This window comes from Neofelis nebulosa, chromosome 9 (genome assembly GCF_028018385.1).
Source record: "Neofelis nebulosa isolate mNeoNeb1 chromosome 9, mNeoNeb1.pri, whole genome shotgun sequence".
Classification (NCBI taxonomy): Eukaryota; Metazoa; Chordata; class Mammalia; order Carnivora; family Felidae; genus Neofelis; species Neofelis nebulosa.
This window is the reverse complement of record NC_080790.1, coordinates 77,742,934-77,769,024: the sequence shown is the minus strand read 5'-3', so window position 1 is coordinate 77,769,024 and position 26,091 is coordinate 77,742,934. Positions and strand designations below refer to the sequence as shown.

The window sequence follows — 26,091 nt, the reverse complement described above, 5'->3', positions numbered from 1 at the left end:
AGTTGGGCTTTACTGGGGCCAGTTTCATAGTTATTGAACCATGGTCATCACTGCATTATGCCAACAATTTCCTGACCCAGTCAGTCCTTCTCAGAACAAAAAGAAATGTTAGACTGGCAACTTTCCATCAAGTGTGGGCCACACAGGATCCTAATTAATTCAGGATCACAAAAAAACACATTTTGAGCCGAATAGTCCAAAACTACCTAGGGAATTTCCTGTTCTCTTTAGGACAAAACTTTGGATTCTAAGTTTACTCCTTTCCTTGCCTTTTCCTACAGAGCTATTTTTCTGTACTTCCAGTATGGCTGTGTTTTTAGTGTTAGGTGGTTTTTTTTTAAAGAGAAACACATTTGAAATACAAGCTTTTCTGCAGTAGGAAATGATATCAAACTTTCTCTCTTTTAAACTGCCCCTTCAGACCGTCAAACGTCAATAACATAGTTCCAAGTGATTGCTCACCTGGGAAGTATTTAAAAATATTTACAGTCCCTAAAAGCTGGTATCATTCTGATAACCAGGAAGAAAAATGAATATGGATGAGGCTCTGACCAATCCAAGCTATGAATTTCAAGATAGCTCTCTGTGGATAACACTCTTTCTGAAATGAGAAGGAAAAAATGGCAAGCCAATGAAGCAAAAATGTATGCAAGAGCGACACCTGCTGGGTGTCTGAGGCAGAGGGCTGGGTTGGGCTTGGAAAAGGCAGAAAAACCTTAAGGTTGCTAGGTTCAAACACTGAAATGGATAATTGTGTTTTCTGACATCTTAAATGAGAATCTTTTATTGCCACCAAGAAAATGACAGTAAACAGCGTAGGAATAAAACAAGTCATTTATTCTGGCTTTTCTTTCCCTGGATTTCCTTCTCACAGCCAAGGGTCTATGCTTTCACTGGGTGGCAAAATCGAAGTTTCCTGGCATTGCCAGAAACACTTTTGGTGGGTAGGAGCTCTTTTAATAAATCAGACGTCATGTGCAGGTCGCTGCAGGACTTGAACATGTAGATGGTAAAAACAAAACCATCTCTATGAAGTAGATCTATAATTTTCCCAGGATCCAACATTTGGAACATACTTCTGCTGTAGCTAAAATGGAATAAAATTTAGAGTTCTGACCCAGTGGGCTGTTTGCCAACTAATCCAGCTCTTCTATTCAGTGGGAAAGAGGAGAGAAAGTCACGAGCTAAAACCTAGTTCTGTACAGTCAATTCACAGAAAATGTGGGCTGACTATGCCTGGACGTTAGAGGCTGTGGGGGAAGAAAAAGGCGAATTCAGGTCCGCAGGTGGCCTGCACCTGGGAACAGAGTAAATATTCAACGTGGTAGCCGCACTTCCTACAGTAGCTGCAATAAACCAGGCTCCCCTGAATGAGTGAGCTGAAGAAAAATTCCTTTGTAGGAAGGGACAGAAGACTAGACTCATGAAGGGGAGAAAATATTTGAATTTATGTTCAACACGTTTCCTGCAGATTTAGTGGGGGAATAATCCACACCCCCCCCACCCCCAAAAGTCTTCTTTCTTCAACAAGCTGCTTCTGTTCTTGCAAGAGTGAACGGATTCGTTTCTGCAACAGAGTCCGAAGCACTGAGAACAAGGGTGTCTTCCCTTTCCTTTCCTTCCAGAAAGGCCAGCAGCCTCAGGCAAGCCAAAGTCCTTTCTTCCTGAATGCGCAGTCTTGTGAATTCCACCGTCTTCAAAAACTCAGCAGTTGGTGGCAGTTCTCTGAAGAGCTGGGAAAGGAGGTGGCACTGCTCTGATGCTGTCCTGTGAAGATGACGGAGGCTTTCAGGGCTGAGGGGACACCAGCTGGACTTGGAGAGGAGATGGGAGAGGTGCTTGTAGAGGTACTTCACGAAGGTCAGGCTCTCGGCCCAAAAGTTGATTTCTGCTTTTTCAAACAGGTAGTCTTCCACCTAGATTGAATGACAAAGCCCAAAGTCAACATTACAGGGGATGTCGACAGGCTCCAATCCAGACCAGAGTCTGGCCAGACTCAGAGGAGGTATGTCCCCTCCCCCTCCTGAGGGAAGGCCCACTCTTGCCTGTCAGCACCCACATATACATGCCACTCGCAGCTGAGAAGGTCACTTTCTATTTTCATTTCGCTGTACTTCTCCACCAGGGAGGAATTTTCTTCCCCAGACTTAACATGACCTTTGATAAAGATGTGTTTGTGGTTTCAAGTCAAGATATTTTGGGGGCCTGCTGTTGAAAAGGGAACCTCGACATGGGAGTGGGCCCTAGAACCAAAGGTGCCTCTAGAAATTGGAGAGAGGGGGAGGAGGAGAAATCTCAGCAGAAGAAACAGCAAAGGATTACCAAATATGAGGCACTACTCTGAATATGGAACCAAATTTCTATAAGGCTGGGGACTTTCAAGGTTATTTTCTTACAGACACTTAATCTTGTCTCCACATTTCCCATAAACAGGCTGCTTTTTGAGCTCTTGGCCTGTTGGGTATGTCAAGAGGGCCAGCTGAGTCAGACACTGGTGGACGGATACAAATTTCAGTTGACAAGATGCTTTTGCTGCTTCTCTTGGTCCTCAGTTTCCCTATCTGTTGACTCACCTGGAGGAGGCTAATAGTTTTCTCTAAGCAGCAAATACCCGGAAGGGCCCTGACTCTCTGCAAATGTTTCACCTTCAGACCTAACCGTGGGGAGCCCTTAGCTATTCCAGTGCTGACTAATAAACATTCTCCATAATTAAACACTCAACTTCCAAGGGGCCTCTTCCTTTCTTTTTTTCCCCCTTCTATTGAGGTATAACTGACATAGAAAATTACACTAGTCTCAGGTGTACAACATAATGACATTTGTATACATGGTGAGATGATCACCACAGTAAGTCTAGTTACCATCTGTCACCCTACAGAGTTAATATCTTACTGATTATATTCTACATGCTATACAGGAATCCCCATGACTTATTTATCTTATAATTGGGAGTCTGTACTTTTTTTTGTTTAATGCTTGATAATTTTGGGAGAGATACCATGCATGCGTGCGCAGGGAGGATGGGCAGAGAGAGAGAAGGAGAGACAGAATCGCAAGCAGGTTCCATGCTGTCAGTGTGGAGCCCGACATGGGGCTCAATCCCACGAATTATGAGATCGTGATCTGAGGCAAAATCAAGGGTTGAATGCTTAACCAACTGAACCACCCAGGCACCCCAATATTTTCTTTGTTAATTTATTTTTAAATGTTTATTAATTTTTGAGAGAGAGAGAAAGAGTGCAAGTGGGGAGGGGCAGAAAGAGGACAGAGGATCCAAAGTGGGCTCTAAGCTGACAGCAGAGAGCCCTATGCAGGGCTCGAACTCACAAAACATGAGACCGTGACCCAAGTGGAAGTCGGACGCTCAACCGACTGAGCCACCTAGGCAGCCCTATTTTTTAAGAGTAGGGTCATCGTGGGTCTCAAACTCTCAACTCCAAGACCAAGAGTTGCACGCTCTACCATTTGAGCCAGCCAGGTGCCCATGTTTTCATTTTCTCTGCATAGATACTCAGCAGTGGAATTGCTAAATCACGTGGTAGTTCTATTTTTAATTTTATGAGGAACCTCCATACATTTTCTTAGTGGCTCACCAATTTACATTCCCACAAACAGGGTATGAGAGTTCTCTTTTTTCCACATCGTCGCCAACACTAACTTCTTGTCTTTAGATAACAGCCATTCTGACAGGCGTGAAGTGGTATCTCACTGTAGTTTTGATTTGCAATCCCCTGATGATAGTGATGTTGAATATCTTTTCAGGTATCTGTTGCCCACCTGTATGTCTCTTTTGGAAAAATGTCTAGATCTTCTGCCCATTTTTTTAATCAGAGTTTTCAGATTTTTAAAAGTCAGCATAGAGCCAGTGTGGGGCCCACACCCATGACCCTGAGATCAAGACCTGAGCTGAGGTCAAGAGTCAGATGCTTAACTGACTGAGCCACCCAAGTGCCCCTTAATCAGATTTGTTGTTATTATTGAGTTGTATGAGTTCTTTATTATTATTTTTTGGATATTAACTCCTTATTGGATGTATTATTTGCAAATATCTTCTCCCATTCAGTATGTTCTGTTAACATTTTGTTGATGGTTTCCTTTGTTGTGCAGAAGCTTTTTAGTTTGATGTAGTCCTACTTGTTTGTATTTGCTTTTGTTTCTCTTGCCTTTAGAGTCAGTCACAAAAATATCACTAAAACTGATGTCAAGGAGTTTACCACCTGTGTTTTCTTTTAGAAGTTTATAATTTCGGGTCTTTTTATTTTTTATTATTTTTTTTTAATGTTTATTTATTTTTGAAGGAGAGAGAGAGAGACAGAGTGTGAGTGGGGGAGGGGCAGAGAGAGAGGGAGACACAGAATCTGAATCAGGCTGCAGGCTCTGAGCTGTCAGCACAGAGCCCGACGCGGGACTCGAACCCACAAACCGCGAGATCATGACCTGAGCCGAAGTTGCACGCTCAACTGACTGAGCCACCCAGGTGCCCCATATAGTTTCAGGTCTTATATTCAAGTCTCTAATCCAGTTTGAGTTAATTTTTGTGTATGGAGTAAGAAAGTGGTCCAGTTTCATTCTACTGCAGGTAGCTGTCCAGTTCTCCCAACACCTTTTATTGAAGAGATTATCCAGTCCTCATTGTATATTCTTGCCTCCTTTGTCAAAAAATACACATACATGGGTTTATTTCTGGGCTTTCCATTCTGTTCCACTGATCTATGTGTCTCTTTTTGTGCCAATGCCATTCTGTTTTGATTACTATAGTTTTGTAGTATAGTTTGAAATCAAAGCACATAATATCTCTGGCTTTGTTCTTCTTTCTCAAGATTGCTTTGGCTATTTGGGGTCTTTGGTGGTTCCCTATAAATTTTAAAATATATGTTCAAGTTCTGTGAAAAATACCATTGGAATTTTGATAGGGTTTCCATTGAATCTGTAGACTGCTTTGGGCAGATGGATATTTTTACAATATTAATTCTTCCAATCCAAGAGCATGGAATATCTTTCCATTTATTTGTGTCTTCTTTAATTTCTTTCATCACTATCTTACAGTTTTTAGTCTTACAGTGTATAGGTCTTTTATTTCCTTGGTTAAATTTATTCCCAGGGAAATATAAATTATTCCTATGTATTTTATTCTTTTTTATGCAAGTGTAAATGGGATTTTCTTGATATTTCTTTCTGGTAGTTTGTTATTAGCATATAGAAATGCAACATATTTTTGTATTTTGTATCCTGCAACTTTACCAAATTCACATGTATTTGTTCTAAAAGGGTTTTTTTTTTTTTTTTGGTGGAGTCTTTAGGATTTTCTATATATAGTGTCATGTCATCTGCAAATAGTGACAGTTTTACTTCTTCCTTTCCAATCTATATGCCTTTTATTTCTTTTTCTTGCATAATTGCTGTGGCTAGCATTTCCAAGACTATGTTGCATAACAGTGGTGAGAGTGGGTATCTTTGTCTTGTTTCTGATCTTAAAGTGTTCAGCTTTTTTCCACTGACCATTAGCTATTTATCATATGTGGCTTTCATTATGTTAAGATATGTGCCCTCTGTATCCACTTCATTATTATTATTTTCTACCATAAATGGATATTGAATTTTGTCAAATGCTTTTCTGCATCTATTGAGATGATCATAATTGTTATATTTCATTTTGTTAATACTGTGGTATCACATTGACTAATTTGTGGATGTTGAACCACACTTGCATCCCTGGAATAAAGCCCACTTGATTATGGTATATGATCCTTTCAATGTATTGTTGAACTCAGTTTGCTAATATTTTGTTGAATATTTTTACATCTATGTTCATCAGGGATATTGGCCTGTAATTTTCTTTCACTCATTCTTTCTTTCTTTTTTGTGGTGTCCTTATCTGGTTTTGGTATCAGGGTAATGCTGGCCTTGTAAAATGAGTTTGGAAGCGTTCCCTCCTCTCCAGTTTTTTGGAAGAGTTTGAAAGGCTAGGTATTAAATCTTTGAATGTTTGGTAAAATTTACCAGTGAAGCTGTCTGGTCTTGGACTTTTGTTTCTTGGGAGGTTTTTAATTGCTGATTCAATCTCTTTACTAGTAATTGGTCTATTCAGATTTTCTACTTCTTCATGATTCAGTTTTGGAAGATTGCAAGTTTTTAAGAACTTATCCCTTCTTTTTCAGTTGTCCAGTTTGTTGGCAGAGTAGTCTCTTACGATCCTTTGTATTTCTGTGGTATCAGTTGTAACTTCTTCTCTTTCATTTCTGATTTTATTTATTTGAACCCTCTCTTTTTCTTCGTGAGTCTAGCTAAAGATTTTTCTACTTTATCTTTTGAAAGAACCAGCTTTTAGTTTCATTGATGTTTTCCATTGTCTTTTTAGTCTCTACTTAATTTTTTTCCACTCTGATCTTTATTATTTCCTTTCTCCTCCTAATTTTGGTTTTGTTTGTTCTTCTTTTTCTGGTTCCTCGAGGTATAAAGTTAGGTTGTTTATTTGAGATTCTTCTTGTTTCTTGATAATAGGTATTTATCACTTGAACTTCCCTCTTAGAACCACTTTTTCTGCATCCCACAGATTTTGGTATGTCCTATTTCTGTTTTCATTTGTTTCTAGGTGTTTTAATTTCTCCTTTGATTTCTTCTATGACCCAATAGTTGTTAGTAACATGTTTTTAATTGCCACGTATCTGTAGTTTTTCCAGTTTTCTTCTTCTTTTTTTAAAGTTTATTTACTTATTTTTGAGAGAGAGAGTGAGAGAGTGTGCATGCGAGCGAAGGAGGGGCACAGAGAGAGAGGGAGAGAGAGAATCCCAAGCTAGCTCCACACTCAGTGCAGAGCCTGACATGGGGCTCTTTCTCATGAATGGTGAAATCATGATCTGAGCCGAAATTAAGAGTGAGACAGGATGCTTAACCAACTGAGCCACCCAGGCTCCTCTATGACCAATACATTGAATTCTTTATCAGGTAGATGACTTATCTCCATATCATTAAGGTCTTTTTCTGAGGTTTTGTCTTATTCTTCCATTTGGAACATATTTCTCTGTTTCTTCATTTTGCTTGACTCTGTCTTTGCTTCTATGTATTAGGCAAAGCAGCGACCTTTCTCAGTCTTGAAGGAGTGGTCTTATGCGTGATGAAACTTCTCACTGAACCTTGCCCTAGTTCTTGGTTGTCTCTTCAACCTTTCTGATTGTCTAAACCACCTGATTTATTCTTAATATTCCCCTGTTGCTGACAAAATGGCAAGACCTGTTCCAAGGGGAGGAATATCATTCAGTACCTATTTTCAGGCTGATTGGAAGCCAGATCCTTTGGTGGCAGCTTTTAAAGTCAGCAAATATTGGGGCACCTGGGTGGCTCAGTTGGTTAAGTGTCTGACTTTGGCTCAGGTCATGATCTCATGGTTGGTGGGTTCGAGCCCCACATCAGGCTCTGTGCTGAACGCTCAGAGCTTGGAGTCTGCTTCAGATTCTGTGTCTCCCTCTCTCTCTGTTCCTTCCCTGCTCATGCTCTGTCTCTATCTCTCAAAAATAAATCAAAATGTTAAAAGAAAATAAAATAAAGTATGCAAATATATATAGTCCTGTGCGGTGGCAACTGTAATCCCTGCTGGCCTCCAGACCAGGAGATCTAGAGGTGTCCCCTGGGCAACCGTTGTAAAAACTGGGGCTCCAAGCTCCTTTCTGGGAGGTCTCATGGAGCTGTAGCAAGGCCAAGGGGGCATGCAAGGGTGTCACCTCCTGCTTATATTCCCTGGGAGCACCTCCTTAGTCTCTAGATGTGTGGGAAACCTGGAGCCTGTCCCTTCGGCTAAAGCTCCAGGCTAAGTAAACAGCCCTTTTTCCCATGAAGACTCGGGTTGCATTTCAGTCTGCTGTCTGTGCACTGCCCTGGCGTGGTGGACTGCCAAGAACTGTCTTTCCAACTGTTACCTTCCTGTGGAGCTCAGGAATGCCAGTCCCGTTGGCCACCGGGGTCAGGCGATCAAGGGGTGTCCTGGGTGTGGAGCAGATATGGGTACTGGCTTTAGTTAGACAGCTGGAGAGTGCGGGAGCACACTCACTGGCTTCGGAAACCAAGGAGTCTCCTTCAAAGTCCTCTCCCCTAGTGATCTGAAGACTTACCATTGGAACCCAAAAGGCCAGCATGAGAGCTGCCCCAGCATCTCCAGGGCCCCCAGCGGATCTAGCAGGCTGCCATGTCATTCAGACAGTTTCCTAAGCCATAATTGATCCGTACCTAAGCATCCAGAAGCACACATTCAGCAGGCACCTGATGCCCAAGTAAGCCTAATGTGTTGCATTCAGTGGGTTTGACACTCTGACCATTCCCCCCCCCCTCCCCGCCAACTGCCCTGAGACCCTAGGATTACCTGATGTGTGCTTTCTACATGGACCACGAAGTCCTCCCCCTCTCCCAACAGCCATCCCAGCAAGACTGGGAGTCCGGGCGCCAGCTTGTCCCACTGCTGGAGCAGGTCACACAACACAGCCAGGGCCAGAGTCAGTGCGATTGAGGCATCCACCTGGCAGAAGGCAAATTCTGTGGAAGCAAGAGAGAAGCAAACGATGAATGTGCTGCTCAGGGCCACCCCACGGAGGCTCTGAAGGACTCTAAACACGAAGGGCCTCGCGTTAATCACTACCACCAGCCTATGGGGAGGCTGGTGGGATAGGCTCCTCAGAGATTACCAACCCATTTCTGAGTCCTGCTGTCTACACAGCTAGAGTGAGCCACAGGCCCGAACCCCACCATTTCCATGCCCCCTAGCCCAGTGTGGTCAGTAGCAAGTCCGCCTGCAGGATTAGACATTTACCTCCTGTCAGCCCCTCCAGTGTAACTGGGAGGAAATCAGGAAAGCTCCCCACCCAGTGTCTCCTCTGCAGGCCTGCCACAACGCCTGGATTCTGTTGGTTTGCCTGTCCCTCTGAAAGCAAATCTTGCTGACCACATAACACATAAATCTCTTAACATTTTAGGGCGGGGCATCAGCAAACATTTTCTTTTTTTCTTTTTAGCTTTTTTTTTTTTTTTTTTTGAGACAGAGAGAGACAGAGCATGAGCAGGGGAGGGGCAGAGAGAGGGGGAGACACAGAATCCGAAGCAGGCTCCAGGCTCTGAGCTGTCAGCACAGAGCCCGACGTGGGGCTCAAACCCACAAACTGTGAGATCATGACTTGAGCTGAAGTTGGACGCTTAACCGAATGAGCCACCCAGGCTCCCCAACAAACCTTTTCTTAAAAGGCCAGATAATAAATATTTCAGACATTGGGGGTCTTCAGGTCTCTGTCACAACTACTCAACTCTGCTGGAAGCAGCCATGGACAATATGTAAACTTTTAATGTTCCAGTAAAATTTGAATGTCATGTGGTTTTCACATGTCATAAAATATTCTTCTTTTGTTTTTTTTTCCCCCAACCATTTAAAAACATAAAAACCATTTGTAGTTTACGAGCTGTACAACAAAAGGTGGTGAGCCTGATTTGGCTCACATTTTGCTGCCCTCTTTGAATTCATTTTCAGACACTCATCTTCCTAGTTGGCCGGGAAAGGGCGCTGAAAGAGTAGATTAGGGTGCAGAAAGAGGAAGCAGGTGCCTTGGGGGAACCATTGCTTACTTCATCATTTTGCCTTAGACAGTCCTAAATATGGATTTGAAGGGAGGCTCTGGGTTGTTGGCACTTCCGCTAATGACCCCAGCCCTCCCGCCCCCAACCTGGAGGAGGTCTGAAACATGGGATTGAAATCCCACCACAAAATGAACCTCTTTGGATCCATCCATGCAGTAGTGCTGGTCTTCCGAGGACCCACTTCTGTTGAGGCCTCATCTTTTCCCAAATCCACATTTCCAACTCCAGCACATAGACCTGGCCCTGACCACTGGCTCCCAAAGAGACATGCTCAGCACACGGGGAGAAGCCTCCAAGTCTGGACTGAAAACTTTGAGTTCTCAGGGTACTGAACCAGACATAGCAGGATGGCCCCCCAAGGGCCTATTATGTGCCAGGCCCTAACCAAGTACCTTCTGTCCATTCCTTCAACATCCTATCGGTTGGATATTGCCATCCCTACTTCACAGGTGAGGGATCCTGGGCTCAGAATGATCCACTTTTGTATAGTCACAGAGCTGTAAGTGGCTATGAAGAATAGGAATGGGCAAAATGTTTCATGGTGCCTGTGGAACACAGATTTGGAAACAGCACCAACATTCTAGACATGCAAGTCTTCACAGTGAGATAAGCAGGGTTGGTGAGGCTGCAGCGGGGCCAGTACTACCTGGAACACACCCAGAAGAGCCTACACTCATGGAAGCAGCTAAAAGACTGATGTCACCATCCCAAATCAATCCCCTGGGACAACTGCTCCTTAGTGCCCCCGCTCCCTAGGCTGCTGCCTGTGCAGCCTGGAACCAGGATTTAACTTGGGCAACAGCAAAAGAGGAGGGGGATGGGAGGGAAGTGGGGAGCAAAGGTGCATTTTGGCTGTAGGTCTGGGCCATGTGTTGGTCTAACCTTTACCTACAATACAATCTCTATTTTTTATTTTTATTATTAAAATTTTTTTTTAATGTTTATTTATTTTTGAGAAAGAGAGACAGAGTGTGAGCTTGGGAGGAGCAGAGAGAGAGGGAGACACAGAATCCGAAAAAAGCTCCAGGCTCTGAGCTTCAGCACAGAGCCCGATGCGGGGCTCGAACCCACGAGCCGCGAGATCATGACCTGAGCTGAAATGGGACGCTTAACCGACTGAGCCATCCAGGCGTCCCTACAATATCTGTTTTTATCTCTACCTGACCTCTCTGTGTAGTATCTGTATGGGGAGACGGTACAATTAATTGGCATCCTTCAAACCTCAAAGAACTGAAAATACGCACGAAGACCGGCATGGGATTAAACATAGAGCAGAGGTTCAGAACATTCCAGTGTGTGGCCCCGGAGATCATGAAATCTTTTCCTTTACTGCCGCTTGATTTAATAACACAGGGACTGCCACAAAGCAAGCATTCACTAGATGGTTAACTAGGGTTACCGTTGATAATAATGAATACTGGCCTATCAGATCCTTACCGCTCCCACCACTAGGAGGGAGGCATCCTTATTTAACAAATGAGGAAGTTATGCTCATGGAAGCGGGGTAACGGATCCGAGTTTGCACAGTTAGCTGTGGTGGCAGTGAGCTAAGTGGGCCTCAGTGCAGAAGCTGTCCCTACCCCACAGGGAGGCGGTGGAGAAACACCCCCGGCACCCCACGGAGATGAAGTCAGACTTGGCTTTATCACTCTGATTCACAAAGAAAAGCTCCCAGCTGGGGGCCATATTTCAAAAGACAATCAAAGCAGCAGGTATTGTGCAGCAGGTGGGCTTATGTGAAACCTTTCACAAAAATCTACCTTCTGATTTACGGCCTGCTCCCCTTTCGGTCTCCTCATGGCAAGGACTGGAAATGCCACAGTCCACCAGCAAAATCTGTGCCTGCAGCTCAGCAACACTCTGGTTGGCTCCATAAAGAACACACGAGAGTGACCAGAGATGCCACCAGGAAGGCCAGACTGCTGCACCTGCCCTATCCAACAGGACAGATATCCCCCATCCTGCACCATTTCGTCATGAGTCGTGCTGAGGAAGTGGCAGGAGAGTGGCAGGCATGACAGAGGTATAAAGGAGTGCTGGTGCGATGTGGCTAGAGGTGAATCCAGAGAGAATTATAACCGCCCAAATACTGACTCTGCAAGATGAAGAAGGAAGGGAGAAAAAGCTGGGTGGGGGCAGGAGGAGAATTGGTTGGATTTAAATCTCTTTGAGGGGCCAGATGCATCCCACCAAGTTTCCTCTTTTATTACCTTGCCCTGGACTAGGACACCTCAGCCAGAACAACCCAGATCTCTACTGGCCAAATGCCTTGTGAAGAGAGGCAGGAGAGTGGGGAGAGAACTTTTTAGCTGACCATGCAGGCCAGCCAGGCTTAGAGCCTGCTTGGGCTTCTCTCTCTCTCTCTCTCTCTCTCTCTCTCTCTCTCTCTCTCTGGCCCTCCCCAGCTTGTGTGTGTGTGTGTGTGTGTGTGTGTGTGTGTGCGTGTGTGCGCGTGTGTGCGTGTGCATGCACGTGCCCCCCCAAATAAATAAATATTAAAAAAACTGAAATAATAAAATACAAATAACCCAATGAAAACACATACAAAGGATCTGAATAGACATTTCTCCAGAGAAGACACACAAATGACCAATAAGTTACGGGAAGAGATGCTTAACATCGTCGACCATCAGAAAAATGCAAATCAAAACCATGGTGAGATACCACTTCACAACCACTTGGAGAACTATAATAAAAAAGACAGATAATAAGTAATAAGTTTTGGTGAGGCTATGGAGAAGATGGAACTCTCAGACATTGCTGGTGGGGATGTAAAATGGTGCAGCCACTTTGGAAAACAGTCTCAAAGTTTTGCTCACTCCTAGGCATATACCTAAGAGAGATAAAACACATATGTCCACACAACTACTTGTACATGAATGTTCCTAATAGTCAATACACAGAAGCAGTCAAAATGTCCATCAACCAATGAATGGATAAATAAAATGTGGTATATCCATACAATGGAAGATTATTCAGCCTTAAAAAGGAATGAAGTAGTGACGCATACTACAACACGGAGGAACTTTGAAAACACGCTAAGTGAAAGAAGCCAGACACAAAAGCCTGTGTATTATATAATTCCACTTATGTGAAATATCCAGAACAGGCAAATCATAGAGACAAAAGGTGGATTGGTGGTTGCCAGAAGTTGGAGACTAGAGAGATTGAGGAATGATTGCTGATAGAAATAATGTTTCTTTTTTGGGCTGATGAAAGTGTTCTGGAATTTAATAGTGGTGATGGTTGCACAGTCTTGTGAATATACTAAAATGTGTACACCTGTGCAGTTATTTAAAAACATTTTTTTAAGTTTCTTTATTTTGAGAGAGACAGAGACGGTGCAACAGGGAAGGGGCAGAGAGAGAGGGAGAGAGACAGAATCCCAAGCAGGCTCCATGCTGTCAGCACAGAGCCTGATGCGGGGTTTGAACCCACAAAACCACAAGATCATGACCTGAGTCGAAACCAAGAGTCAGATGCTTAACTGACTGAGCCACCCAGGCACACCTGTACACTTTAATTTGGCAAATTTTGTGGGATGTGAATTATTTTGGGCCAGGGGGCATGGGCAGTGTGGTAGGCCAAAAATTGGCTTCCCAAAAGATATTCATGTCCAGTCCCTGGAACCCATGAATGTTACCTTACTTGGAAAAAGGGTCTTTGCAAATGTGATTAAGTTAATGGTGTTGAGATGAAGGAAATAATCTTTGATGATCTGGGTGGACCCTAAATGCCATCACAAAGGTCCTAACAAGAGAGAGCAGAAAGATAGCAGACACACAGAGGAGGTGGTGATGTGAAGCTAGAAGACTGGAGTGATGCAGCCAAGGTATGCTGACAGCCTCCAGAAGCTGGAAGAGGCAAGGAATTCCCTAGAGCAAGATTCTTCCCCAGAGCCTCCAGTGTGGCCCTGTTGACACCTTAATGTTGGACTTCTGGCCTTGTGAAACCAGAAACTGCTGTTGTTTTAGGTCACCAAGTTTATGGTAATTTGTTACAACAGCCCCCGGAAACTGCTACAGGGAGAATGAAGGGGGACTGCTAAGGGCACGGGTTTCTTTTGGAGTGATGAAAATGGCTGAACTCGACTGTGGTGATGGCTGCACAACTCCATGAATATGCTAAAACCGGTGCATGGTACCCTCTCTGCAGTTGACTCATGTGGCACGTGTATGGCGTATCTCAGTGAAATTGTTGTCTTAAAAAATCTGTGTGCACAGTTGGTCCCAACTGCTGAGCACAGTCCATGCCTTGAAAGAACTCACAGAATATTTGAGCCTGGACAAATACCTCAAGCCCTCATGCTTGCCTGTAGGGCCCGGGCCTCGGGCGCTAGAGGACTCTACAGAGGTGAGTGGTTGCTCAGCAGGCGGGGAGGGCACCTGAGAAGGCTTCCTGGAGCAGCTGGCCCTTCACCAGACAGTCAGGGCGTAGGTGCTGAGGGTGTGCTATGTGGCCAGCACCGTGCTGAGCACTATGGGAAAAGCAAGGCAAGTAGCTGACAAGTCCTGTCCTCAAGAAGGTAGTGGTCTGAGAGGGAAGGGAAGGCTTAAACTCAAGCAACAATGAGACATCAGGTGCTCAATGGACTGGTCTGGACCTCATGAGCTGCAGGAATCAGAGGAGGGAAGAAGTCAGTGTGGGAGAAGTATTCATTGGCTCCCAATGGCTACACAGCTAAGGCTAGTGTGAAATAAGCCTCTTCAAATGGCTGAGGTGTACCGATACACATTCGTGTCTGTGGTAGGCCTACACAAGGGGGATAAGCATTCAGTCATTTGGAAGTGAGTTGGAAACCCAACGAATCAGCATTTAGAACTAGTTAATCCTTGCCTTCCACCCTTGTGAATGGGTAACTTGGTTGTAGGGGAGGGGAGCAAACACAGGGCTTCAGGGCTGCTGCAGTGGGGACTTCCTCTTGTTACTGCCCCAGCCGCATCAGGGCTCTCCTGCCAAGGCAGGCACCTGGCTAATGGGAGACCTTACTTGCTGACGCTCTTGAGGTGAGCATGGGGAGCCCCACAGCCCCGCCGCCCATCTTGTTTCCCACCTCTGTGATGAGGCCCATCTCGGGGCTAGCAGCTAAAGACACAGGCTTCACACAGTGGACTGGATCCACATTAAGTCCCAGGCTTCGAGGACTTCTTCAACCGTACTGATTAAAATGAAAATGCCAACATTGACTTGTTCCAGATGCCAACCTTGAAAACTGCTTCAGACCATGGATTAGACAGTCTGATTCTAAACTGTCATGGGGAAGATGCCCTCTAGACTAAGGCCACTGGTCAGGTCTCCTTCCTGAGAGAGCCCAAGTCAGCACAGTAAATGCTGAGTAAATGGAGATGGGTTGGATGTTCCCTGCCCCTAGCTCTGGAGAACCCAGTTTTGGGCATTTGTCAAACTCCCTCAACCTTGCCATTCAACCATCTCTCTGTCCATCCACCCACCCATTCACCCATCAATTCAAGCTTCTCTCTGCCCATAGTACTTAATGTCACCTGCTGTGTGGGGGGCACTGTGAGAAACACAAGGAAAACCCCAGTCCCTTCTCTCAGAGACAGAAGAGTTTAGTCAGAGATGAGCGGACACATACGAAGGGTCATGAAACAGTCTAAGATGGCATATCATGATGGGATTGACAATATCATTAGTAGCAGGAATGAAAGACTAGAAAAGGGAAAAAAAGGTGGAGAGTGGGAGGAGGGAGCTTCATGGAGGGGAAACTTGGGCAGGCCAAGCGTAAGGGGCCATGCACGGCTGGGACGAAAGGGAGGAGCAGGGAGATTAGGCCTACCCCTGAGGAGGGGTGTCCGCCAGGGGAGGTGGAGGTGAAGCCGGAGGGCCAGACAGGCTGGAGCAGATGCCGGGAGGCAAAGGCAGTGTTTGAGTGAGGGAGTATTACTGTGCCTTCTTTTTTCTGAGCGAAAATATTTTAAGGTTGCACGAGGCTGTTTCCAGACCACTTCACTATTTTTGGTCTTCTCCATACACTTCTTTACTTCCCCTCAGCAGAGCAAGAGCCTGGATTTTAATTAGTCATGAGAAACAAGTGTGGAACTGAAGCTTGGTTCAACTGCTGACTCTGCCATTCAGTTCTTCCTGAGGCTGCCAGAGCCCCTCTGTCCCTTGCCTCTCCTGACCCTTGGCCCTAGAGCCCATGGCTCTCTGCTCTTCAGGGCCAGCAGAGCCAGCACTCAGAGGTGGTTTCCTGGCGTGGCAGTCAGTGACAAGGACTTCATGGCTATACCAAAGGTCATTTTCTCAGCCTTTACCACCAAACAGAGCTCCCCAGTGACCCTTACCCGAGACAAATGGCCCAGAGGAAGGTCCGTGTCCTAAGGAAAGAAAAGGGGTGACATCTCCAGTTCTGAAGAACCCAGCAGGAAGTCTGGGTGGGGGAACATGGGTATTTGTGATATTAGCCTCTGTTCTTTATCTGAATATTTAAAAAATTTCATCAAAGAAGAACCAAATGTGCTGGTTAGTGCTCTCAAGGGAAGCCCCAGCCCCAGCCCCAGCATGCACTGGGGCAAGTGCAAGGAGCGCATACAGCACAGACTACTGTGCACCCACTCACTGTTCCAAGTCTGTGTGCCTAGGCTACAGCCAGCCCTTCCCTTACACTCCCAACCTGGCCATGCTATTAAGTCTGGAGGGGTACTCTTCCTCCTGCTTCTTTTTCTGTTTTTTTTTTTTTTGTTGTTCATTTATTTTGGAGAGAGAGAGAGACACGGAGTGTGAGTGGGGGAGGGGCAGAGAGAGAGGGAGACACAGAATCCGAAGCAGGTTCCAGGCTCTGAGCTGTCAGCACAGAGCCCGATGAGACGCTCGAACCCACGAACTGTGAGATCATGACCTGAGCTGGTGGGATGCTTAACTGACTGAGCCACCCAAGCACCCGTTTTTGGTTTTTGTTTGTTTGTTTGTTTAAGCCCTGAGAGCTATTGTTTAGAAGACAGTACACAAGGAGGCAGAACCCAACCAAACAGAGCTCAAAGGTTCTAATGCCCCAAAGGGCCCCTCAGAAGCTTCTAGACAGGGGTGCAAATAAACCGTTTGGTGTCCACACAAGTCTGGTATGGCTTATATGGTTTTTTAAAAGTCAGGAGATTTCTCATAAAAAATCTGAGTTGCTAGCATCATTTGAAAATTCAGAAAATTAGAACCTGGTGTCCTAGGCCTGCACTTTAATGTGGTAATAGAGGCCTGGAGCACAGCAATGGCTCTGCTCTACAGGAGGCATCAGTGCATCCAGTCTGGGACGACCCTGCTGCCTCCCACCTCACTCCTGTAGGCATGTGAGTTTCTGACTCCTACACCTGAGTACTGAGGAAGGCAGCTAGCCCAGATCCAGCCCCTCATCTTCATAGACCAAGACCATTTACCAAAGCTGTCTGCTCACCAGTCTGCCCCTGGGGCTCTCTGGGCCTTCCCCCCTCCCTCCAACTCTCATGGCTTCGGTTTCCTCATCATCCCCCGTCTAATAGATCTGCTTCCTCATCCTGACTTAGCCAGACCTACTCTTCCCTTGGGACCTGACTCAGGTCCTGTGGTCTGGATTTTTCTAGCCCTCTGTGACCTTTCTCTGCTCATATGTGCACAGCACTCAGTATGCTGACAGATGGTGAAAGAGGGCATTCTGTAGCTGAGCCCCATGTCTTTGCTTTTCCCACGATCATCCATAAAGCAACACTAGGCACACAGCAGATACCATCCACTTGGCACTTGGTTAGAGTCATGTACTAAGCAATTTACTTAGGACTTGTGTTTCCCCGGGAAATCTCCAACACTGCAAGGCTCAGGCACATGTAGACAGAATTACTGTTGTCATTCTACATTTGAGGTTATTGAGCGTTAAGGAAGTCACTCATTCAAGATCACACAGGTTCGCGGTAGGGCCAGATACAAACCCAGGCTTGTCTGACTCCAGAGCTTATATTCTTGACCATTTTGCTAAGCCAACTATAAATGTTGAATGAACACATGGAGGGATGAGTAGACTGATTAATTTCATATAATCATATTTTTGCTCCCACCATCCATTCTTTGTCTTTCAGCTTCCCGCTCAGTGCCCCAGGAGGCTGACCTTATGGACTGTACTACCCACCTGGCTTCTGGCAGGATTTATACCATGGGAAGGGAACACAGAATTTGGAGGGGAGAAAGAGAGAGAAGTCGGGTTTTTCTTTCCCACACTCTCCCCTGTGAGTCGCCAAGGTTCTGGCATGGCTGCGCCCCTCCCAGTTTAGCTCTTCTTGGGTTCAGGAACCCCCATTCCGTCTGCTTTCAGGGTGGTGGGGGCAGTAATACTAGTCTCTGGGTGCCTCAACATCACTTGCTGCTTCCCTTCACCTAGTGGTTCTCAACCACAAGCAGAGACGATGTTGCCCTGTAGGGGACATCTGTCAATGTCTGACACATTTTTGGTTGTCAAGTCAGAGGAGGTGGTGGCTGGAGGCCAGGGATGCTGCTAGCTACCCTGTGATGCACATGATACCTCCCGCCTCCCCCAAATGTCAGTAGTACTGAGGTTGAGAAGCCCTGCCTTAGCTCTGCCCACAACCCTGCACAACTGTAAATAGTCCCTTTGATGAAGTCTCTCCACGTAAACAGTCTGGTAGGTGGATGGATGGAACTTTCCAATGTTCATCAGGAAAACAGGGGCCTGGGTCTCTATTTGGGGCACATGAGAAGGAGCTCATCTCCTCTCATTCCCCCACCCCCACCCCCCTGCAAGGCAATCCCTAGCTCCCCCCACTCCTCATCAGCTCTCTGGGCAGAAAGGTGGTAACAGGTGAAAAGCAGCCACTTGAGATGAATAGCTTATTACAGAGCCCTTTCTGTCTGGAGGTGGAAACATTTTCCAAGTCTGAAGGGAAAGGATAAAAACACCACTGGAAATTCTAAAAATAGTTGGGGGGGGGGAACCTTTCAAATATTAGTAATTTGCTTTTTCTTAATTTTCTAGCCATTTTCATACAGAACAAATGGCCTGGGTTCCCCCAAAGTTCCTGCAGACCTAGCTCCCAAAGGCTGACACCCCCACAGATGCAGTCATAACCCTGGTGCAAACATTTTCCTGGTTGACCCATCATGAAACCAAATCCTTGGTTTTCATTTGAAAGAAAAGATACGTATTTTTAAAAACCTGTATTTTTAAAGTTAAAAAAGCTATAATTTAAAAAATGTGGGCCCACCTCAAATCACTGGGTAAATATATATATATATTTTCCCCTAATTTTAAAAATGGATCCAGCCAACATGAATAAAAACAAACAAGCATTTCATATGAATTACAAGTGTGCATTTCTTCCTTAGGAGGGCCATACTTCACTGAAAAGGGGTTGATAAATTAAATTACAGCTGGTTAATAGTACACTCAGCTCAAAGCTTATAAAAATGCTTACAATTGTTCACTTCCAACCACACCAAAGAATGAGGAGTGGATCGAAACGAACGTCACTCTCAGGCAACAATGCCTGTGACAAAAGCTGGGTTCTCCTGGGGGCATTCAGTCTGGGGAGAAGGGGAGCACCATCCCCCCATCTAAACCTTTCAGGGTACCCAGTTATACCCAATTTTGTGTGCACCTCACTGTCCTGTTTCTTGCGGCTACCTCCTAAGTCAGTGGGAAAGAGTAAGGTGCATGTGAGCTTTGTCCATGGCCGCTCGAGAGCAGGCTAATGAAGGCCTATCCCTGGAGCCCTGGTGTGTGACAGGGTCACAGGGTGAGGAGTGAGTTAGGTCCATCCCAGAGATGCTCTGGACAACAGCATCCGGCCCATGCTTGATGCCCTTGCGCAAGGTGCGACCCTTGCCAGCAGCACTTCCCCTGTGCTCTGCCTGTTCCTTGGTGATTTTACTCTGCTGGGCCTCCCAAAGTGTTCAGTCACCTCCGCCTCTTCGTGAAAGGTAAGCACCTTGCACTTAGGTCACTCATCCCAAAGCACTCCTGGAAGCGCAATCTGAGTCCTTCTCCCCATCTCCCTGACACTGCTGGATGAGCCAGTGAGGAGGTCGAGTACAATGAGGATGCCTACAGACTGAGACGCTGTCCTGGGGAGGGAGGTGGCACTGGGCAACTTGAGCTCTCCTTCTGCAATTAGCCTCCTCTTCCTCTGGGCAGAGTTCAAGGGCTCTGCAGACACATTCCATATTCCTAAGGGACCAGCCTGGGTCCTACTATTTCTCTTCTCCCTTTCCTTGAAGTCATTCCAGTTTTCTTTAGTTTATTTCACGACTGGAACTTGTTAAAGGAAATTTCTTCTCAGCCTGAGCTCTGAAGACTGACTAGCTCCTTCTGAGTTCTTCCTAAGCTTCTCTGACCCTCAGAGCCACTCTCCACCCACCATATTGCCTATCTTGGTCCCCTACTCCCTATCTTCAACCCTTTCAGCTTATTCAAATAGGGCTTGAGGTGGGAGAGAAAAAGAAACCAAATGGCTGATTTATTTCAGAAAAGCTGTCATGAGCACAAGGCGCTGTGCCAGCCAGAGGCCAGAGCTCCCCAGAACACATGTCCAATCTAGGCATGGGGCATGCAGTACCGAGCACAAGATGGGGGTCTGCCCAGCTCCCCCAACACACCCGTGGGCTATGGAAGGTAATGGCTACAGATGGTTCTGAAGTGTAACTGAAGACTAGAAATTTGAACTCAGAAAAATTCAGGAAGATAATTTTTGTCTCTTGAGGGCATTACCACTACCATCTCCCAGCCTTATTCAGAATCCAGAAAGGTCTCTCACTCTCAGGCTTTTACAGCTCTAAACAGAACAAAAACAGTCATTGGTAATATAGCATGTTCATCAAGGTATAAATGATTCCTAAAGTCACAAAGTGATTTTAAGATTCATAAGCAGTGCTCAAAATGTTAAGCACTGGTGATTTCAAAGTTTCTGGAAATATTAATTTATTTTTGATGTTTATTTTTGAGAGAGAGAGACAGAGAGACCATGAGCAGGGGAGGGGCAGAGAGAGAGGGAGACACAGAATCTGAAGCAGGCTCCAGGCTCTGAGCTGTCATCACAGAGCCCAATGCAGGGCTCGAACTCACAAGCCTTTGAGCTGTGAGATCATGACCTGAGCCGAAGTTGGCCGCTTAACTGACTGAGCCCTCAAAGTTTCTGGAAATTTTAGATCTTGAAACTAAGTTCACTCCCAGACCCCTGTGGCCAGGACTCCCCACCAGCCTCCCTTGGATTACTGCCCACCTCTAGAGGCATCGGAAAGCACCTGTTGCCATGGCCCTGGGCTGATGGAAGCGGGGTGGCTGAGGCTGGAGAAGGCTGGGGTGAGGGAAGGGAAGGGAGAGACCACAGAAAAACCTCTCTTCAAGAACAAGCCAAGGAAGAGATAACAATTCAGAGAATACGGGGCAGTGAGTTACTTGTGTTTTTAGCCAACTAAAAAAAGGAGAACAGATCAAACTGTTGCAGGTTGGATTTAAACTAGCTGCTAGGGAGGTGCCTGGGTGGCTCGGTTGAGGATCTGACTTTTGATCTCAGCTCAGGTCTGGATCTCAGGGTTGTGAGTTCAAGCCCCACATTGGGCTCCATGCTGGGCTTGGAGTCTACTTAAAAAAATAATTAAATTAGCTGCTAGGAAGGGTGGCTGGGTGCTCTGAGGCTTCAGAGCCCATTGCCCAGAAGGGTCCACTATTTCTTTCCTTTCAGAACCAGTCTTTGATGGGAAGGGTGGGAGGGAGGATTAGAAGGAAGAGGAATTCTGGGAAGAAGCAGATTGGTTTTGACCTTGAGGATGTTTTGATCTTGCCATGAATGTTACTGCTAAAAATAATCAACACTCAACTAAGCCAACAATGGTTAAATAGCACACGATAAATTCCACAACAACTGACCAAAGAAATCATTTTGTTAGTAACACTGAAAACTGCAAATAATAGCAATAGCAATGACAATGGGGAAAATGCAAGTTGATGGAAACACACATTAGAAAATATAGAACTGATGAGATTTAAACCCGGGTGTGGTAAAACTCTTACTGACTAAAATTTGACCAAAAAAAAAATCAACTCTTTATTGTTAAATTTACACTTAAATTTAACAGAGCTGACACTTAAGAAAATAAGGGAGAACATCAGAAATGGTTTAACGGCTCCATGTAGAAAACTGATCAAGGAATGAAACTAAGTTGATGGGAGTTACACCAGAAAAGAATTTCTTGATGAAAATTAACCAATGTTGGCATAATTCAGATGAAAAAATGCATATTTAGCTAGAATTTCTGACTGTAGTCCTCCATCAAGAAGGAGCAGTCTGGCATGCGTCTACAACCTGTCCCTGAACTCACCTCTCACCTCTTAACCCGACGGGAATCTCCAGCAGTGCGTGCGGTGCTCTGGAGCCCCGGGGCCTTCTGAAGCCCTCTCCTCTGTGTGCAGGTAGTGGACCTGACGACGGCAGTCAGTCTCCCATCCTCACTGCCTCTCCTAGGACCACCCTCACCCATCGTGTTTTAAGAGCATTGGTAACCTTCTGACCAGCCCCCTTGCTTCCAGTTTTGTCTTCCTCTCCTCCAAGCCATCCTCTTCCACCCTGTAGTCAAGACGATCCCTCTAAAGCCTCCTTTTATAAAAGCCCTCAGTGGCTCCACAAGGCCTGAGTTTCCCAATTCCTCAGCCTGAAGGACTCTTTCTGCCTGGATCCCCTGCCCCATCGTTAGAGGGACAAATGAGTCTATAGCTTTCCTATATCACTCCTCCATCACCAGTAGAGCGGCCATAACAGCTTTGGGGGTTTTAGGTTTACACATTCCTTCATTCTGGACAACTGAGTTCCTTTCTCGATAAATTCTTCCCCTGCCTTGGTCCAGTCTTCTTGTGGCCCCAGATCCCTTTAGCATCCTATCTCTTCCCAGATTGTTTTTCTTCTGATTTCCAGCATCTCTTTGGTGACCTTACTCACTTCCAGAGAGATCCTGGCTTCTCAGCCTTACTCTTTCACTTTCTTTCCAGATCTAGCAGGATGAGGTCAATGTGTCTTAGGGGCTATTCCTTGACAGAACAGACCCAGGAGAATGCCCATCAAGAAGGGACTTCCAGGGGCTCCTGGCTAGCTTAGTCGGTGGAGCATGTGACTCTTGGTCTTAGGGTTGTGAGTTCAAGCCCCACGTTGAACATAAAGCTTACTTAAAAAAAAAAAAAAAAAGAAGGGACCTCCAGTTCCTCACAAAGTTAAACACAGAATTACTATATTATGCAGCAATTCCACTCCTAGGTATATACCCAGAAGAACTGAAACCACCTACTCAAATAAAAACTTTATATCTATGTTCATAGCGGCATTCCTCACGGTAGCCAAAAGGTGGAAACAACTCAAATGTCCATCAATGGGTGACTAGATGCACAAATGTGGGACATCCATGCAAGAGACTAGCACTCAGGCATAAAAAAAAATGAAGTACTGATATATGCTACAATATGGATGAACCCTTAAACATGAAATACCCAGAACAGGAAGAGTCAGAGACAGGAAGCCGACTGGTGGTTGCCAGGGGCTGGGAGGAAAGGGGAGGACAGGGAGTGATTGCTTAAGGGACATGGGCGTTTTTGGGAGGCGAGGGAGCATGATGAAAATGCTCTGGGACTAGATAGTGGTGATGGTTGCACAATATTATGAATGTACGAAATCCCACTGCATTTACACTTTAAGATGGTTAATTTTATGTTAGGTGTTTCACCTCCATAAAAAAGAAAAATACAAAAAATAAAGGAGCTCCTTGGGGATGCAGCCAGAGAATGTGCCAAAAACAGAGGATGGCAGGTGATTCAGTTCTGCGCCTCTATGAGTTTAAGAAAAGGGGGTGGGTAAGAAAGACCCTCTTCAATGAGTCATGCTCCCCAGGACACACTTCCCCAAGACTAAACCTGAGCAGGGGTGTGAGGGGTGGATAAAGGTACACATGGGGGTTAAACGAGGCGCACACGGGACTAGCCCTCCCTCCTGCTGCTGGGCTGGGATCATACAAGGATGAGAGGTTTAAGACTTGTGAGGACTGGAGAAAGGTGGCAAGCCTAGGAGGGTGGTCTGAATAGCCGCTGATGAGGGCACCCGTGCTTTCCTGCACGTTTGGTAATAAAGCAAGACATGTTATGTCTAAAAGCACCTGCAAGGTAAAGCTCATATGTAAGTGGATCTTGTGAAATAGAGTTTTATTCAGAGAGCAGAGATCGGATCACAAAGCTGCAAGGAGAAATCTCTTTACCCGAATTACACAGACCCACTTGTCTGGTTTCCATTTCATTGCCTGAGTCTGTTTTATAGTTGTGCTTTTTCATGAGAGCTTTTAAGGGAGGCTATTCCCTGACGTCATGAAAAAAAAATGTCCGAATACAATCACATTACTGAGCAGTGCTTTTGGAAAAGAACACAGTCACGAAGCTCGCTGGTGTCCTGTTTCTCTCCCTTTAAACCCATCCATCTGCTCTCTGAAAGCAAAAGCTGCAATCCCAGCTCTCCCGGTCCCTCTATCCACCATTGTGCCCAGTGGCACCAACCCTGGAAACGCACACGTCACAGTGTGCTCCCTGAGCAGAAGGGGTGGGTGGGCCAGCAGGGGGGGTGTCCGGTTGGGGCATGCCTGGCACCAGCACCCAGTCCTGAGCCAGCGTGTCTAATGCTGCATATCCTACAATCAAGGTGAGGGAACAGAGCCCCCATCTACTGGCTTTTCCAGGAATCTACTCAAACCTCCTTCCCACTTCCTCCCTTACGCGAAAGCCTTCTTCAGACTTGCCCCAGGCTTGGGAATGAGTTTTCTTAAAAGCTATTATGAAAAACATCTCTTCTCAATCAAAATCTGTTCTACCATGAACAACTACTCCACTTTTTTCAACCTTGGCCCGTTTCTTCCTCCTCCTGGAAGAATACTCCTCACTTTCCAGTAGAAGCTGTTTCTTCTTTCCCTCAGTCTCTGACTCAGACAGATGAGCCCCTCCTTCTACCACTTGTAGACAGCCCTCGCTCCTTCTCTCTCAACAATGTGTCTTCCCTTGAAGCCCATTATAGCCGCATCCCCATTTTTGTTAACTTCAGCTAGAGACCTGGCCTGTCTCAGTGACGCGGAGTCATTGCCAGCCCACTGGTGACTTCCACACCTGTAAAGATGTCTCTGCCAGTATTCGGGTGCACCATTCTGCAACCTCCTCGATTCCAATGCTTTCCACCTCCAATTTCCCTCTGCTCACAACAGGCCTGACAGCATCTGAATGCTTGTTATTCCTTAGAATGGTTTCAATCTTAAGACCTCAAGTTCTAAGTCTTTTCATCACTTTTAAATGAACATCACCATCACCAACATTCAGTGAGCACTTACTATGTGTGAGCACTGTCATAAGTACCTCATATGTATTAATTACAACGAACTTCTGAAGGTTTTATGAGCCTCATTTTATAAACAAGGTAAGCGGAGAAACAGGTTAGGATATGGGATTTAAACCACGTATCACACACCACGTGGCCTTTCTAATATCCCCAACACAACTGTTTAACCTTCTATTTCTTCCACTGAGACAACCCCCTCACACATCTCTGACCACATCTTGGACTCTGTCTCCTCTCTGAGGCTGTCACTTGCCTTTCTTTACATATTCTGGGCTCCCTTGGTCTGTGATGCTCTTCTAGCCCCCAACCCCCACGTCAAGTTGACCTTCGGCCAGTCTCAACGGTGCTCCATAACCATCTCTGCTCAAACCAGGTCACTACTCTACTCTGCGCCAATTCTAGCCGAAGAGACGCGGGACACTGATTAGGCTCTCCATAATTCAAGCTATTTAATCTCAGCTGGCCTCCCACTGGCCCCTGGCAATTCTTTCATTCATTTTTTAAATTTTTTTTTTTTATTTTATTTTATTTTATTTTTTTTTAGAGAGAGAGAGAGAGAGACAGAGAAATAGAGACAGGGAGGGGCAGAGAGAGAGAATTCCAAGCAGGCTCTGCACTGTTAGTGTGGAGTCCTATGTGGGACTCGAACTCATGAACCATGAGATCATGACCTGAGCTGAAATCGAGTCGGATGCTTAACCACCTGAACCACCCAGATGCCCCTCATTCATTTGACTCCTAACTGAACCTCTAAATGAACTGTTTCAACCTTCTCCCTGTCCCTGCATCCCACTCCCTAACCGCTCATTCTTACAGATAATCTTGTCTTCCGCAAAGGATATTGAACCTAAGCTCAAACTTCTGTCCTCCCTAACTTCAAGATTCCTCTAATGATTCTTTTTGAAACATTAACTTAAGGCAGAACAGGGTCTAAGAAATGTTGTCTTAGGACAAGATAGTAATGTTAATATTTATATGAGAGATAGCCCTGGAGAGGGAGGAGAGCCTAAAGACACACGGGAGAAATGGACATCATGGCTGGATAAAGGTCATGGGGAGGGCATCGGGTGCTTCGTGAAGAATGTGTGGAAGTGAAGGGTTTTTTTTGTTTTTTGTTCTTTTTTTTCTCTGAGTT

At 45.6% G+C, this 26,091-nt stretch overlaps 1 protein-coding gene across 6 annotated transcripts in view; it reads right to left on the bottom strand.

Moving 5' to 3' along the window:
* Positions 1-816: 816 nt before the first annotated feature.
* The window catches only part of THADA (THADA armadillo repeat containing), a 330,983-nt gene continuing 305,708 nt past the window's right edge, over positions 817-26,091 (bottom strand). For 5 of the 6 annotated variants that reach the window (XM_058684278.1, XM_058684279.1, XM_058684280.1 and 2 more), the window contains 2 exons: positions 8,354-8,523; positions 817-1,916 (listed from right to left, as the gene is read on the bottom strand). In XM_058684278.1, the coding sequence (XP_058540261.1) occupies positions 1,524-1,916; positions 8,354-8,523 (563 nt within the window). In that variant the 3' untranslated portion in view covers positions 817-1,523. The remainder of the gene's footprint in view (positions 1,917-8,353; positions 8,524-26,091) is intronic. The other variant, XM_058684282.1, reaches the window with a different exon arrangement.